Source organism: Cajanus cajan, chromosome 7 (assembly GCF_000230855.2).
Source record: "Cajanus cajan strain Asha chromosome 7, NIPB_CcT2T_4, whole genome shotgun sequence".
NCBI classification, from domain to species: Eukaryota; Viridiplantae; Streptophyta; class Magnoliopsida; order Fabales; family Fabaceae; genus Cajanus; species Cajanus cajan.
This window is the reverse complement of record NC_138523.1, coordinates 17291539-17303802: the sequence shown is the minus strand read 5'-3', so window position 1 is coordinate 17303802 and position 12264 is coordinate 17291539. Positions and strand designations below refer to the sequence as shown.

The following is a 12264-nucleotide window of genomic DNA, read 5'->3' as shown; positions in this document are numbered from 1 at the left end:
TTTGGCTAATGAATTGTCTCCCATTATCGGTGATGAGGGAGTTTGGCAAGCCATATCGGCATATGATATTCTTCCAGGTAAATTTCTGGATATTGTCCGCGGTGATCTTGGTGAATGGGCATGCTTCAATCCACTTGGTGAAATAGTCGACTACGATGACTAGCAATTTAAGTTGGCCCCTGGCAGGTGGAAAGGGTCCTAGGATGTCCATTTCCCATTGGGCGAAGGGCCATGGGGACGTCATCTGGTGGAGGGCTTCTGGTAGAAGTTGATGTACTTTGCCAAATTGCTGACATGCTGTGCATTTTTGTACGTAATCTTTGCATTCGGACTTCAATGTGGGCCAATAGTACCCAGCTCAGATTACTTGGGCTGCCATGGAGCGTGCGTCGGAGTGCATGCCGCATATGCCTCTATGAATTTCGTCGATGATGTAACTTGCCTGAGACTTCGTTAGGCACTTGGGCAGGGGGGTTGAGATGCTTCTTCGGAAGAGCTCTCCTATTACAATAACAAATTGGGACGACCTCACCTTGGTTCTCCGAGCTTCATCCTTGTTTCAAGTAGCGTCCCGTCCTGTAAGTAGTTTCAGATGTTGGTCATCCACTCCTTATCTTCAACGTCGTTGACGTTGACGACCTTGGCGTCCAAGATGGGGGAGTTGATGGTCTCTTGAATGATGCTCCGATGCTATCCAGGGCGCTTCATGCTGGCGAGCTTGGACAGGAGATCAGCTCTGACATTCTGCTCTCGGGGAACATGGTGTACCGTGAATTCTTTGAAGGATTCCATCCAATTGGATGTTTCGTGGTAATACCATTGTAGTAGTGGGTCCTTGGTTTGATAGAAACCACTGAGTTGTTCCACCATGATCTTGGAATCACTGTTACACCTTACCTTCTGCGCACCAATGTCTTGTGCCAACCTCAATCTTGCCAATAATGCTTCATACTCGGCTTGGTTATTGGTGGTTTTGAACCTGAATTTTAGAGACTGTTCAATAGTAACATTGTTGGGGCCTTCTAAAATGATACCTGCACCAGCTCCTTTAGTGTTGGCAACTTGACTGGCCAGTACAAAAATAATGATCATTTATATGGCCGCTAAATAATAAATTAATTGCCACAAAAATTAATTTTGGTGTAGTGCAATCCGATGGCTGCACATTGTGAATTAATGTTATGTTGGCAATCCCCAAACTCTCACACGTGTTACAATTTTCCATCTCTCCTTTCCCATCAACCTTATACGTGTACTTCAGGACCATCACCAAAATGCCAACGCCAACACTTTCCTATTTCCTAATATAGTGTGCCAATGCCAATTCTGAACCCCTTTTATATCTCTTAAGATTGCAAGCATTAATATTGAATTAGAAAGGGGAATATATTAGAGAAAAAGACATGAGAAGACAATGGGATTTGATTTTGGTTCTCGCTAATAATTGGAACTTTCAAAATCTTAGTTTAATTCAACAAAGACATGAATGATAGATAAATCTAATGGATTCAAAATATCTATATTATTCCTCCCATTAAACATCACTTTTTGAATGGATTCCAACTCTTCATTCAACCATATAGATTCCCTAGCCCAGTGTTGAGTTTCACTTTCACTACCAAACCAAAACATTAAATAGCAATGTGGGTTCCTTAGAACATAAGCACCTATTATTTACCCAGTCCTAGTTTCTCTCTTCTTTATCTTTCTCATAACTTTCTTATGTGCATAACATGCTAGAATCTAAGTCATTACCTTATATATAGTCTTGATCACTACCACTACCACCATGTGCATCGCTATGGCTTTCATCGAGCAAAAGCCTCAACAGCTCCATGACCTTGCTCTTCCATTTTCCACTATCATCATCCCTAAAATCCGCGACGCTGTCGAGTACGCCGAACGCGACGACATCGAGTGCACCGAACATGACGATGTCTCTCCTTGGTGCACATCAAAACGAGGAGTGCAAAGACCTTGCGGAAATGGAGAGGTAGAGGAGGTCAGCAAGGATGTAGATAGCAGGGGCCTTGCAAAAAGCATCGACGGTGTCGTCGACCCTTGCATCCTTGATGAGGAGGGAGAAAACCCATCCAACAGAACCCTACTCCTACTCCTACTATGCTTATGAGTTTGGTTAGAATGGACATGCCACTTTGCGAATGGAGGACATTGTCGATGGAACACGAGCCTAGACGGAGGCCGATATTGTGAGAAAGCAAATAACATGAAAGAGTATACAGAAGGGGAACATGAGAGAAAACGAGACTCGCAAATACTTAAGATTGATTATTTTAAAATCAATTTTGTATATAGTATACAAAACCAATTCTTAGATAACCAATCTTAAAAATAATAACAGGACATACCCGTATTTAACAACCGATTTTGTATATTATATACAAAATCAGTTTTAAAATAATTGATCTTAAAATTAGTAACAAAGACACCTTTTAAAATCGATTAAATGATAACCGATTTTAAAATATCTTTTAAAATTGGTTAAAATTTAACCGATTTTAAAAGTGGTGATGTTAATTAAAAATTTCCATTGCGTCACTTTTAAAATTGGTTCCCTCTTAACTAATCTTAAAACCCTAATTTTGAAAGATATTTGAGCACTAGCGAATATCATATTATGGTGGAGACATGTGTATATGAACTCCTAATGCACAATAACCCTTAATCCTTAGGTAGTCGGACATCTTAAAAAAGTCTACCCATAGAGGATTCTAACTGATGAAGGGTTTGGACCCACAAGGAGTTGAGTGAAATGTCAATGTGTGTTATGGATCCCATTAATTATTCCATGTTAGGAATATTAAAATCCCACTAGTTCCTATTTGATTCATCTTTGATGAGTCATTATTTTCCCTTATTTTCTTACCTTTCTGTACTTATTTTAATCTCTGATTTGTGCTTAATTGTTGATATTCTGCACTATTTTCTATTTGGACTTTAATTGGACCAGTAATTCATATTTTAACTAATTTGAATTTTCTGAATCTAATTATTCCAATTTTTATTTTCAGGGCAGTTTAATAATTATCTGGGCTTGAAATTAATTTTTGGACTTCAAGAGGAGCTGCCACGTCATCTGCCACGTCAGCACCACATCAGCGCCACATCAACATTTTGTTTTTATTTTAATTTTTGTTTATTTTATGTATTTTCGGGTCAAACCTGACTTGGGGGCCCATGTTGACTCTTCTAGGTTTTTTTAGGGTCCTAGGGCAGCCACCAACCTTTAGACTTGATGTGACCATGTTGGAGGACTCTTCCTTCTGTTTTTGTTTTACGTTTTTCTCTCTTGTAGCTGGAGTTTTACGTTTTGGCTCTCCTCTTCTCTTATATGCATTTTTACGTTTTGTATCTGAATCCTTGAAGAATACAGATTATCCATTTTCATTTTGCTCTCCTCTCCTTGCATTTTCATTTCTGTATCTGCTTTTGTTTTAATGGAAGGCTAAAACCCCAAGGTTGGGCCCTTGGCAGATTGCAACCCTCTGATGGAGGTTCTCTATGCGTTGCATTTCTGTTCCGCTTGATTCTCCCTTGTGAGGTCTCTTTTCTGAGGCGTTCAACATCTGAGTCATGCTTAATGACTCTGGGTTGTTTGCGTTCAGTATCTCAGGTTGCTTAATCCTGAGGAAGGAGGTGACAAGGTTCATGTTTGCTTAATTCGTGTAGTGAGGTCTCAGGTTAATCTTCGCTTAGTTGGTTAATCTGGACTGAACAGGATTAAGTTCAAATAGATTATCTTTCGTAACCGAGGATATCAGAGGTGCATTATGTTCAAGGGTCTAACCTATTTTAATTACTGCAATTAATTCATATCTGCTCTGTGTTTTATTTAATTTCGATAATCTGCTCAAACCCCCCCACTGCGTGTTTAAGCCTTTGATAGAAAGAACTGGTCCTTGGGAGACGACCTAGGAGTCACTTCCTAGTACTGCAATTTAATTGCATTTATTTGATCAAGTACGGCACCGATCAATCTTCAAACCACACTTAGTGTGAAATAGGACCAAATCCATTACCATTTGTAACACACCTTATATTCAACATCAATCTCAATGGTTGCACTCCACAACACTTTAAACTGTGACACTTACTCAATTCCTCATTGTTCAAACCCTTCATGATTAAAACACTTTGTGGGTAACACCTTTAGAGATGTTCCAACGCTTTAGGATCAACAATTTTTGTACATTGAGGCTTCATACATACACTCCACATTGGTATGTGTTGGATCAAGTGCTTACCACTAGGCCAAAAGCTATTGTTGATAGTTAGGTTGCAACCTCTTTATTTAACCCTAATAGTTGAAGCACCACATGTCAATTGTGACTTGACTCACCTAAGCCTCTATCATAGAAAAATTGATGCCATATATCGAAAAACAATATGGTGTTTTCATTTTGGGCCTAAATTCTAATGGATTTGCTTTTGTTTATCACCCAAACCCTAAAATCAATGGAGACATTTATGTGTTTATAAATCCATGTCTAAACCATTAATCTAATTAACGATGTGGGAGTTTGTTGGTACCTCCAAATATTGTCATCCTTAACTATATAACCTCTAATTCCTTCTCATTCTGGTATGTCAGGTTTGTTACAAGCACATAATGCTTTCATCGTGTTCATCCCCAAACCATACTATATGGGGAAATATAACCAATTCTAATACTATTGCCTATCAACTTCGACATCTTAACAACCCTACTAGATGACATTTCACACAACTAAACTTCACTAAACTATTCATTGATTAGAACCCTTCACTAATTAGAACCCTCTATCAATAGCCTTTTCTAAGATGTCCAACAACCATAGTACATGTCACATATGTCTCCACATTGGTATGATATTGTCGTCTTAGGGCCTAAATCATTTTATTTTCTTCATCAACCAAAATGCCTCACACTAATGGAGATACTTATGTATTTATCAACCCATGTCCCTTTTATTATTCTGACAATGTGAGACTTAGTTTGTACCTCTAATAATTGTCATCCTCAATTGCACAACCTCTAGATCCCTTTCATTATGGTATTCTAATGATCATCTTTTACTTGGTGCATCCCTCTCATTTTCGCAAAACTCTTGATTTCATCTTTTTAAAGAACCATAACAACCCTATTTGAAATCCTAAACCTTTTCACTAAAAATCCACTCCGCAAGAAGATTGCAAGTGAAGCAAGAAAACATGTTTGTAACACCCCTCAAATTTAACATCTTAGCAGCTCTACCCCGTGACACTTAACACAACTCCTCGTTGTTAGAATCCTTCACCAGTTAGAACCCTCTTTGGATAATCCTTTTTGAGATGTTAGTCCGCTTTTAGGATCAATGACTAACCCCACAAACCAACATAAGAATTTTTAATGTGTTTTTTTTCCTCACTCGCACTTTCTGAAAAAATTCCTAAAAGGTCATCCATCCCTAAATTACTCAATGTCAAGCATACTTAATTATAGAGTTATTAAGTGATGAACTACAAAGAAGTAGATGCATCTTGTTGGTATAGATAGTACAAATTAAGTCGTTAAGGCCAACCATAATTGTACAAATATTTGGATCTCTGTCATTCTAGTGTGTCTAGCCTTTTACAAGCCCACTAGTTTCTGTCAAGTCCATCCTCGAACCACATTGTATTAGGAGAGAGGACCTGCTTTGATACCATTATAACACCCCTTAGATTTGACATCATAGTATCTCTACTCCATGAAACTTCACACAACTCTTTGATGGTCAAAACTCTTCACCAGTCAAAATCCTCCATGGGTAGCTCTTTCTAATATGTTTATTCGCCTTTAGGATCAACGGCTAACCTCACAAACCAATACAAGACTTTTCATCGTGCTTTTTTCTCACTCGCTCATTTTCTTGGAAACTTCCTAAAAGGTCACCAATTCCTAAATTGCTCCAAGTCAAACATGTTTAACTATTGAGTTCTTAAGTGATGAACTACTGAAAAGTAGATGCATCTTATTGGCATAGTTAGTACAATTAATTCGCTTAAGCTAACCTCAACTGTACAATATCATACTTGTACACCTCTTTAAATCTCTCTCATTTTGGTGTGTCTAGGATGTTACAAGCCCACCAACTTCTACTTGGTTCGTCCCCGAATCACATTGTACTAGGAGAAAGAACTTACTTTGATACCATTATTAACAACCCTCAAATTTGACATCTCGGTGACTCCACTCTATAACACTTCACACAGTGATACTCCACACAACTCCTTGTTGGTTAGAACCCTTCACCAGTTAGAACTCTTCGTGGGTAGCCTTTTTCTAAGATGTTTGTTAGCTTTTAGGATCAATGACTAACCCCATAAGCTAACACAAGATTTTTTAGCGTGTTTTGTTATCATTCACACAGTTTATGGGAAACATCCCAAAAGGTCAACCATTCCTAAATTGTTCAAAGCCAAGCACGCTTAACTGTGGAGTTCTTAAGTAGTAGGCTATTGAAAAGTAGATGCATCTTATTGGTATAAGTAGTACAAATTAATTCCTTTAAGTCATCCTTAACTATACAATCTCACACTTGTACAAATCTTTGAATCTCTCTCATTCTAATGTGTTTGGACTGTTATAATGTTTATTCATGTCAAGTATTTATATGATTAACTAAGAAGAAAGTATACTTGGAATGATTTTTAAGATAGTTTTTATGGAATTCTACAAAGCTATCATACATGTAAGTTGTGATTATGAAAATGTAAAAATCATTAACGTTGTGTTTGCATGTATTAATTATTTTTTAAAATATTAAATTTCCAAAAAAATTGTAATGTATTACCTTACACGTATCCGTTCACTTGTGATTGACAATGAATCGGGCTAACTAGATAATTTGATATTCAATTTGATAATCAATCTGTCAGATTTCGTTCATGAACCAAATTAGTTGAACTTGAGTTAAAATTTATGCTCGTTAAATAATTGAGTTGAGATTAAACTACATATATATAATTAAAGATGGCAATGGACATATACTATAATACTCATTTCTAAACCCATATTTAAAATTAATAATTGTGCCAAACTCTATACCCGCACTAAAAACCTACATTTTTATACTTATATACAAGGTTAATAATAATAAATCAATAAAAATTATTGCAATAATTACTAGAATAATGTTAAAAATTCTTTTTTTAAATAATCCATAAATAATCTTAAAATCAAACACGCATAAAATTAAAATAAGCAAATATAACATTGGTTTGCTCAAACTCAAATCATAAATAAACATTACAAAGAGAATCATCTACCAGAGCAATTGTTAAAACTAATGTTCCAATCTTTAACAAAAACTCTTAATAAACTTGGACTTCATAAAATAAGAATACTCCTTCAACATAGCAATATATATTATTTATTTAATTATATTAATATATAACAGGTGTGGGATGATGCTGGGTGGGTACTATAGTATCCACATCCATACTTGTTCAATTTTACAATTCTATACCAACCCCCTACCAAGACCCAAAATTGCAAGTAAACACTTGTCCTATGTTGGGTATTTTCACGAGTACCTGTAAGGTCTAAATATACTTTTCCATCCCTACTAATAGTTCAACTCATTTGTTGCATGCATTAACTATATATATATATATATATATATATATATATATATATATATATATATATATTCAAAAAACTATAAAGTTTATTAGAAACTTCATTAAATGAATTTAATAATATTAAATACAATCTTTATTAAATAATATATTAAATATTATTAAATTCATGTGATTAAGTTTCTAGTTAATTTTTATTATTTTTATGAAATAAAAAAAAATACGTACTCTAATCATAATTTTGAATTGAATTGAGTTATTAATGTCTAGTCATAAAAAACGAGTTATAACGTTTGGGTCAACACGATCCACCATAAGTTTGAGTCAGTTGGGTCAAAAAAAGTTTGACCTATTTTGATTATAAGGAAATGTTAGCTCAACACGCTTACAATTTAGTCTACTACAAACAGCAAGTTGACCCTCTTAGCATACTTCTAATCTTTATTTTTTTGTTCTCAAATGCTAGTTTTTGTAATTATAACATCATTGACTAAATTTTATACATATTATACAAATTATGATAATTAGTGTTAATTTAATATTTTATGCCACTATTTTGAAATTATTTAGTGTTATAAGTTGATAAAGTTAGCACATTCACAGAGTTATAGGGATCAACTTGGGATTTAAGCCAAATAGAATCGAATTGTTCACAAACTTAACTTAAATCAAGAAACAAACTTTGAACTAAATTGATGTTTATCGATAAATATTTTCTATTACAAATTTGGTACCTATAAATTTCAAAATTAGGCAATGTTGGTCTATCCATTAGCTATCATCCAAAAAATTGAAAAAAAAATGTTAATATGTCTATGAATAACAATTAATAGATTATAATTTAATTGTAGAAAAAAATTTAGTATTAAAACTTAATTTTTTTTAATAGATTATAAGTTTTAATTGAAATAAAAAATAAACATAACATATCTATAATAAAAATCAATGTTGTTATTTACATGGAAGTCAATATGCTATGTAATTGATAAATAATGTCTTTAACAATCACGTCAGTATTTTCTATTTATTTTTCTGTTTAATTTTGGTAAATATATTAATGTGTGGATTATAATTATTTAATTTTAAAAATTAGGGGGACAAAATTTTAAAAAAAGGATTGGTGACTAAAATTTCACATTCATAAAATTATAGGACCAAAAGTGAATTAAACCAAATAGGAATCAAATTGTTCCCAAACTTGAAGCAGATGAAGGTTGAGCTAGTTGGAAAAAAAAATGAACTCAAAATGAACTTTGAACTAAATTGTTGCTTATCGAGTCAAGTCATGAAAAAAAAAAAGTTTCCTTTAGCTTATTTTCCTAAGTTATTTTAAATTTACATGTGGTGCAAGCTATACAAAGGCATATAAAGTCAACTACATCAAAACATTTTTTGTATAGAGTAAATAATTACCTATTGGATTCTTAAAAATTAATGATTAAAAAAATTATTTCTTCCAAAAAAAAATTATAGCATTGAGAATGTGAATGAAAAATAATTAGGAAAAAAAATCCAACTAAAGATATACATGTATTTACCCCAAATGTTGAATTTGGTATATTATATGTATATGAACTGTCATTGTAAGCATACCATGTAAGGCTTTATAATGAGATTTGTACAAGCACTTATTCTAAAAATAAAAATTCAATGCATAAAAAACACTTGCTAGTAAGTTGGTAAAGGCGTGTTTGCTTTGCTAAAGCAAACTCTGAGTGTGCCTAGAGCCTTCAAAGTGGGCCGGGATTCGTGGGTCAATCCGGTCCACCTTGAAAACGGGCGGGGTCGAGCAAAAAAAAATTAAAATTTTATAGTAGGTAGGTATATTTCAACCCGGCTCACTTTGACCCGGCTCCACCCGGGCTAAACCCGTGGTGGGCCGGGTAGCCCACCAACCCACAATTTTTTTTTACAATAAAAGTTTAAGAGTGATTTGTAGTTAATTTTGTATGATGGGATATTGAAAATTTTTATTTTAGACTTTTATCATGATTTGTATTTAATTTTGTATGATGAATTATGACTTATGACTATTAATGATGTTAATTTTATGACTATTATGTTAATTTATAATTAATTTTAAATTTTGAATTTTGTTGATAATTTTTTTTTAATTTTTTGTGGGCTGGTGGGCTAGCTCATATAACCCACCAACCTGTGGTGGGCCAGGTCGGGCTAAATTTTTTTTGAAAAAATTAAAAGTAGACCGGGTTGAATTGGCTCATTTTTAAAATGAGTCAAGGTAGGCCGGTCCATATAGGCCGGACCGGCCCATTTTGACAGCTATAAGTGTGCCTATAAAATGATGAGCCTAACCCTTCCACTAAGGCACACCTCATATTCATATTTCACATCATATAAGATAACATAACCTATAATCCATGGATTCAAAAAAAGTGTCAAACACGAATATTGTTGTGAAGAAGACCAAGGGTCGACAAAAGATCGAGCTGAAAAGGATAACCAACGAGCGGAACCTTCAGGTGACATTCTCAAAGCGCCGCAATGGGATTTTTAAGAAAGCAAGCGAGCTTGCAACTCTTTGCGGCGTGGACCTTGCTGTCATAATTTTTTCTCCTGGTCAGAGGGTTTTCTCTTTTGGCACCCCCAGTGTGGACTCTGTCATCCAACGCTATATGGGCCAGGCTCCACCTCCCCTCCTTAACTTGGACCTCAATGAGGCCCACCTCAACGCAGACGAGCGTGAGCTCCACGCACACCTTGGATACCTATCCAACCAGTTTATTGCAGAGAAGAAACGTGAAAAGGAACTCAATCGTTTGTTGAAGACCGCGGAGAATAACTATTGGTGGGCCACACCAGTTGATAACATGAACAAAACCCAACTTGAGAAGTTCAAGACTGCGTTGCTGGATTTGAAGACAAATATTAATCTGAAAAAACAGAAGCTCCTCAATGAGAGCACTTATAACTGTCCGTGTTTTTTTGCTGCAAGTGCAGGCTCGTCTTCTAATGTTAATGACATTGGGACTGTGCATCCACCACCATTGTTGAGGAACCGTGTGATTGATGATAGCGTCACGTGCCACCATCAATTTAACAACATGGACAAAGATGGAGAGGGAGAAGGACATGGACCTACTTTTAGGTTCTTTTGATTGTCTTAGAAGAGATCCTTTGTCGAAGATGCCATATTAAATTGTAAGTTTTTGTTGTTTAATTTTCATTCAAAGTGAGCACTGGCTTAATTGGTCTCATGTGTGCGGCATGGTTAGGATTGATTAACTGGGGGTTCAAGTTTTTGTTGTTTTGAGTAATCTTCATCTTATGATGGTGAATTTTTGTTTTCTTTAGGTTGTTACTGTGTTTTGTTATTGGGGATTATAGCGTTGCATGTAGTTCTATATCTGTTTGAATAAAAAGGCATCTTATTTATTTATATATCTAATTCTCTTCAAAATTGCAATCTTTTGGATTTCAAACAATTTGCCTAGTTCCTTTGTTTAAGTTAATGGGAAATTTGAATGTCAAAAACTACTCCAAAATTACTAAATGATGCATGTGAACTTTTATTATGATACAATATGGAAGATTGTGGATTGGGTTAATATGTATCAAAAGGAATATTGTACAAGAGATTCAAATTCATTAGACTCGTTTTTTTTTCTATATTATCACTTGGGCTTATGCTTATCAAGTTTCTAAGGAATAATTTTTTTTTTTTTTTTTTTTTATCATTCTTCTCTCTCATTTTCTTCATATATGGATTGACACTGTTTAGACTTTTATTTTATTGACCCACTATCTTAGATGTCATATAACTTGTACTAATATTTGCACTTTTTTCTCAACACATGGTGTTGATGTGAAGGGCGGACCTTAGACATGACTTGGAGGAGTACTCTCCCAAACTTTTCTAATTTATATATATATTAATATTATATTTGTATATTATCATATTATTAATTGTAATAAAACTAAAAAAATTGAATACAAAAAATGAAAAATTATGTTGTATTTTTATTTAATAAAAAATTAATTTAAATAAAAAAATTAATTTGATATCTCTAAATTTTTTATTAAAGTTCCGCCGGTGATTGATGTGGCAAAGAAATTTGTAGTTTTGTAATTAATTAAAAAACAATGTTCATAGAACCGGTTTGAACCCAACACCAAAAGCCTTAAACCAACATACGAAGCACTAGATCTAAATTTTTTTAAATTGTTATAAAAATATATTATATAATGTTAATGTGGAGACCAAAATTGCATATATATTTACCGAGGCTGTATTACTTTTGTAGTCGCACTTTTTATTTAATTGGTTCATTCCAATCCCTTTATTATTAAAAGGTTAGATTTGATCTCTTAATTTTTAAAAATGATGCAATGTTGTCTTTTTCTTGTCTTTTTTTTGTCCAATTTAGTTTAACGACGTTACTTCTTTGTTCATGTGGCCCCACATGTCAATTTTTTTTACTTATTGTGTCAAGTGTAGACAAAACGTCAACATCATTAGTCAAAATTGGATAGGAAGAATAGCAATAAATGGTTTTTAAAAATTATGGTACCGAAAAAAAGAGACTAGAAGACCAGGGATGATAAAGTGGGCTATGGCCTAGGCCGGTTCGTTGGCCCGTCAAAAATTGGCGGGTCGAGCCCATTATTTTAACCTGTCAACCTGCTAAGCCTGTTAATCTA

The 12264-nt window shown here is 34.3% G+C and overlaps 2 protein-coding genes across 2 annotated transcripts; one reads left to right on the top strand and one right to left on the bottom strand.

Moving 5' to 3' along the window:
* Window positions 1-690: 690 nt before the first annotated feature.
* Window positions 691-1092, bottom strand: LOC145949865 (uncharacterized). The gene has a single exon (XM_083060767.1). It carries the CDS (start codon window positions 1090-1092, stop codon window positions 691-693), a length of 402 nt encoding a protein of 133 aa, XP_082916893.1.
* Window positions 1093-9937: 8845 nt separating this feature from the next.
* Window positions 9938-11004, top strand: LOC109815930 (agamous-like MADS-box protein AGL62). Its single transcript, XM_020380751.3, has one exon. It carries the CDS (start codon window positions 9984-9986, stop codon window positions 10719-10721), a length of 738 nt encoding a protein of 245 aa, XP_020236340.1. The 5' UTR covers window positions 9938-9983; the 3' UTR covers window positions 10722-11004.
* The last annotated feature ends 1260 nt before the right edge of the window (window positions 11005-12264 follow it).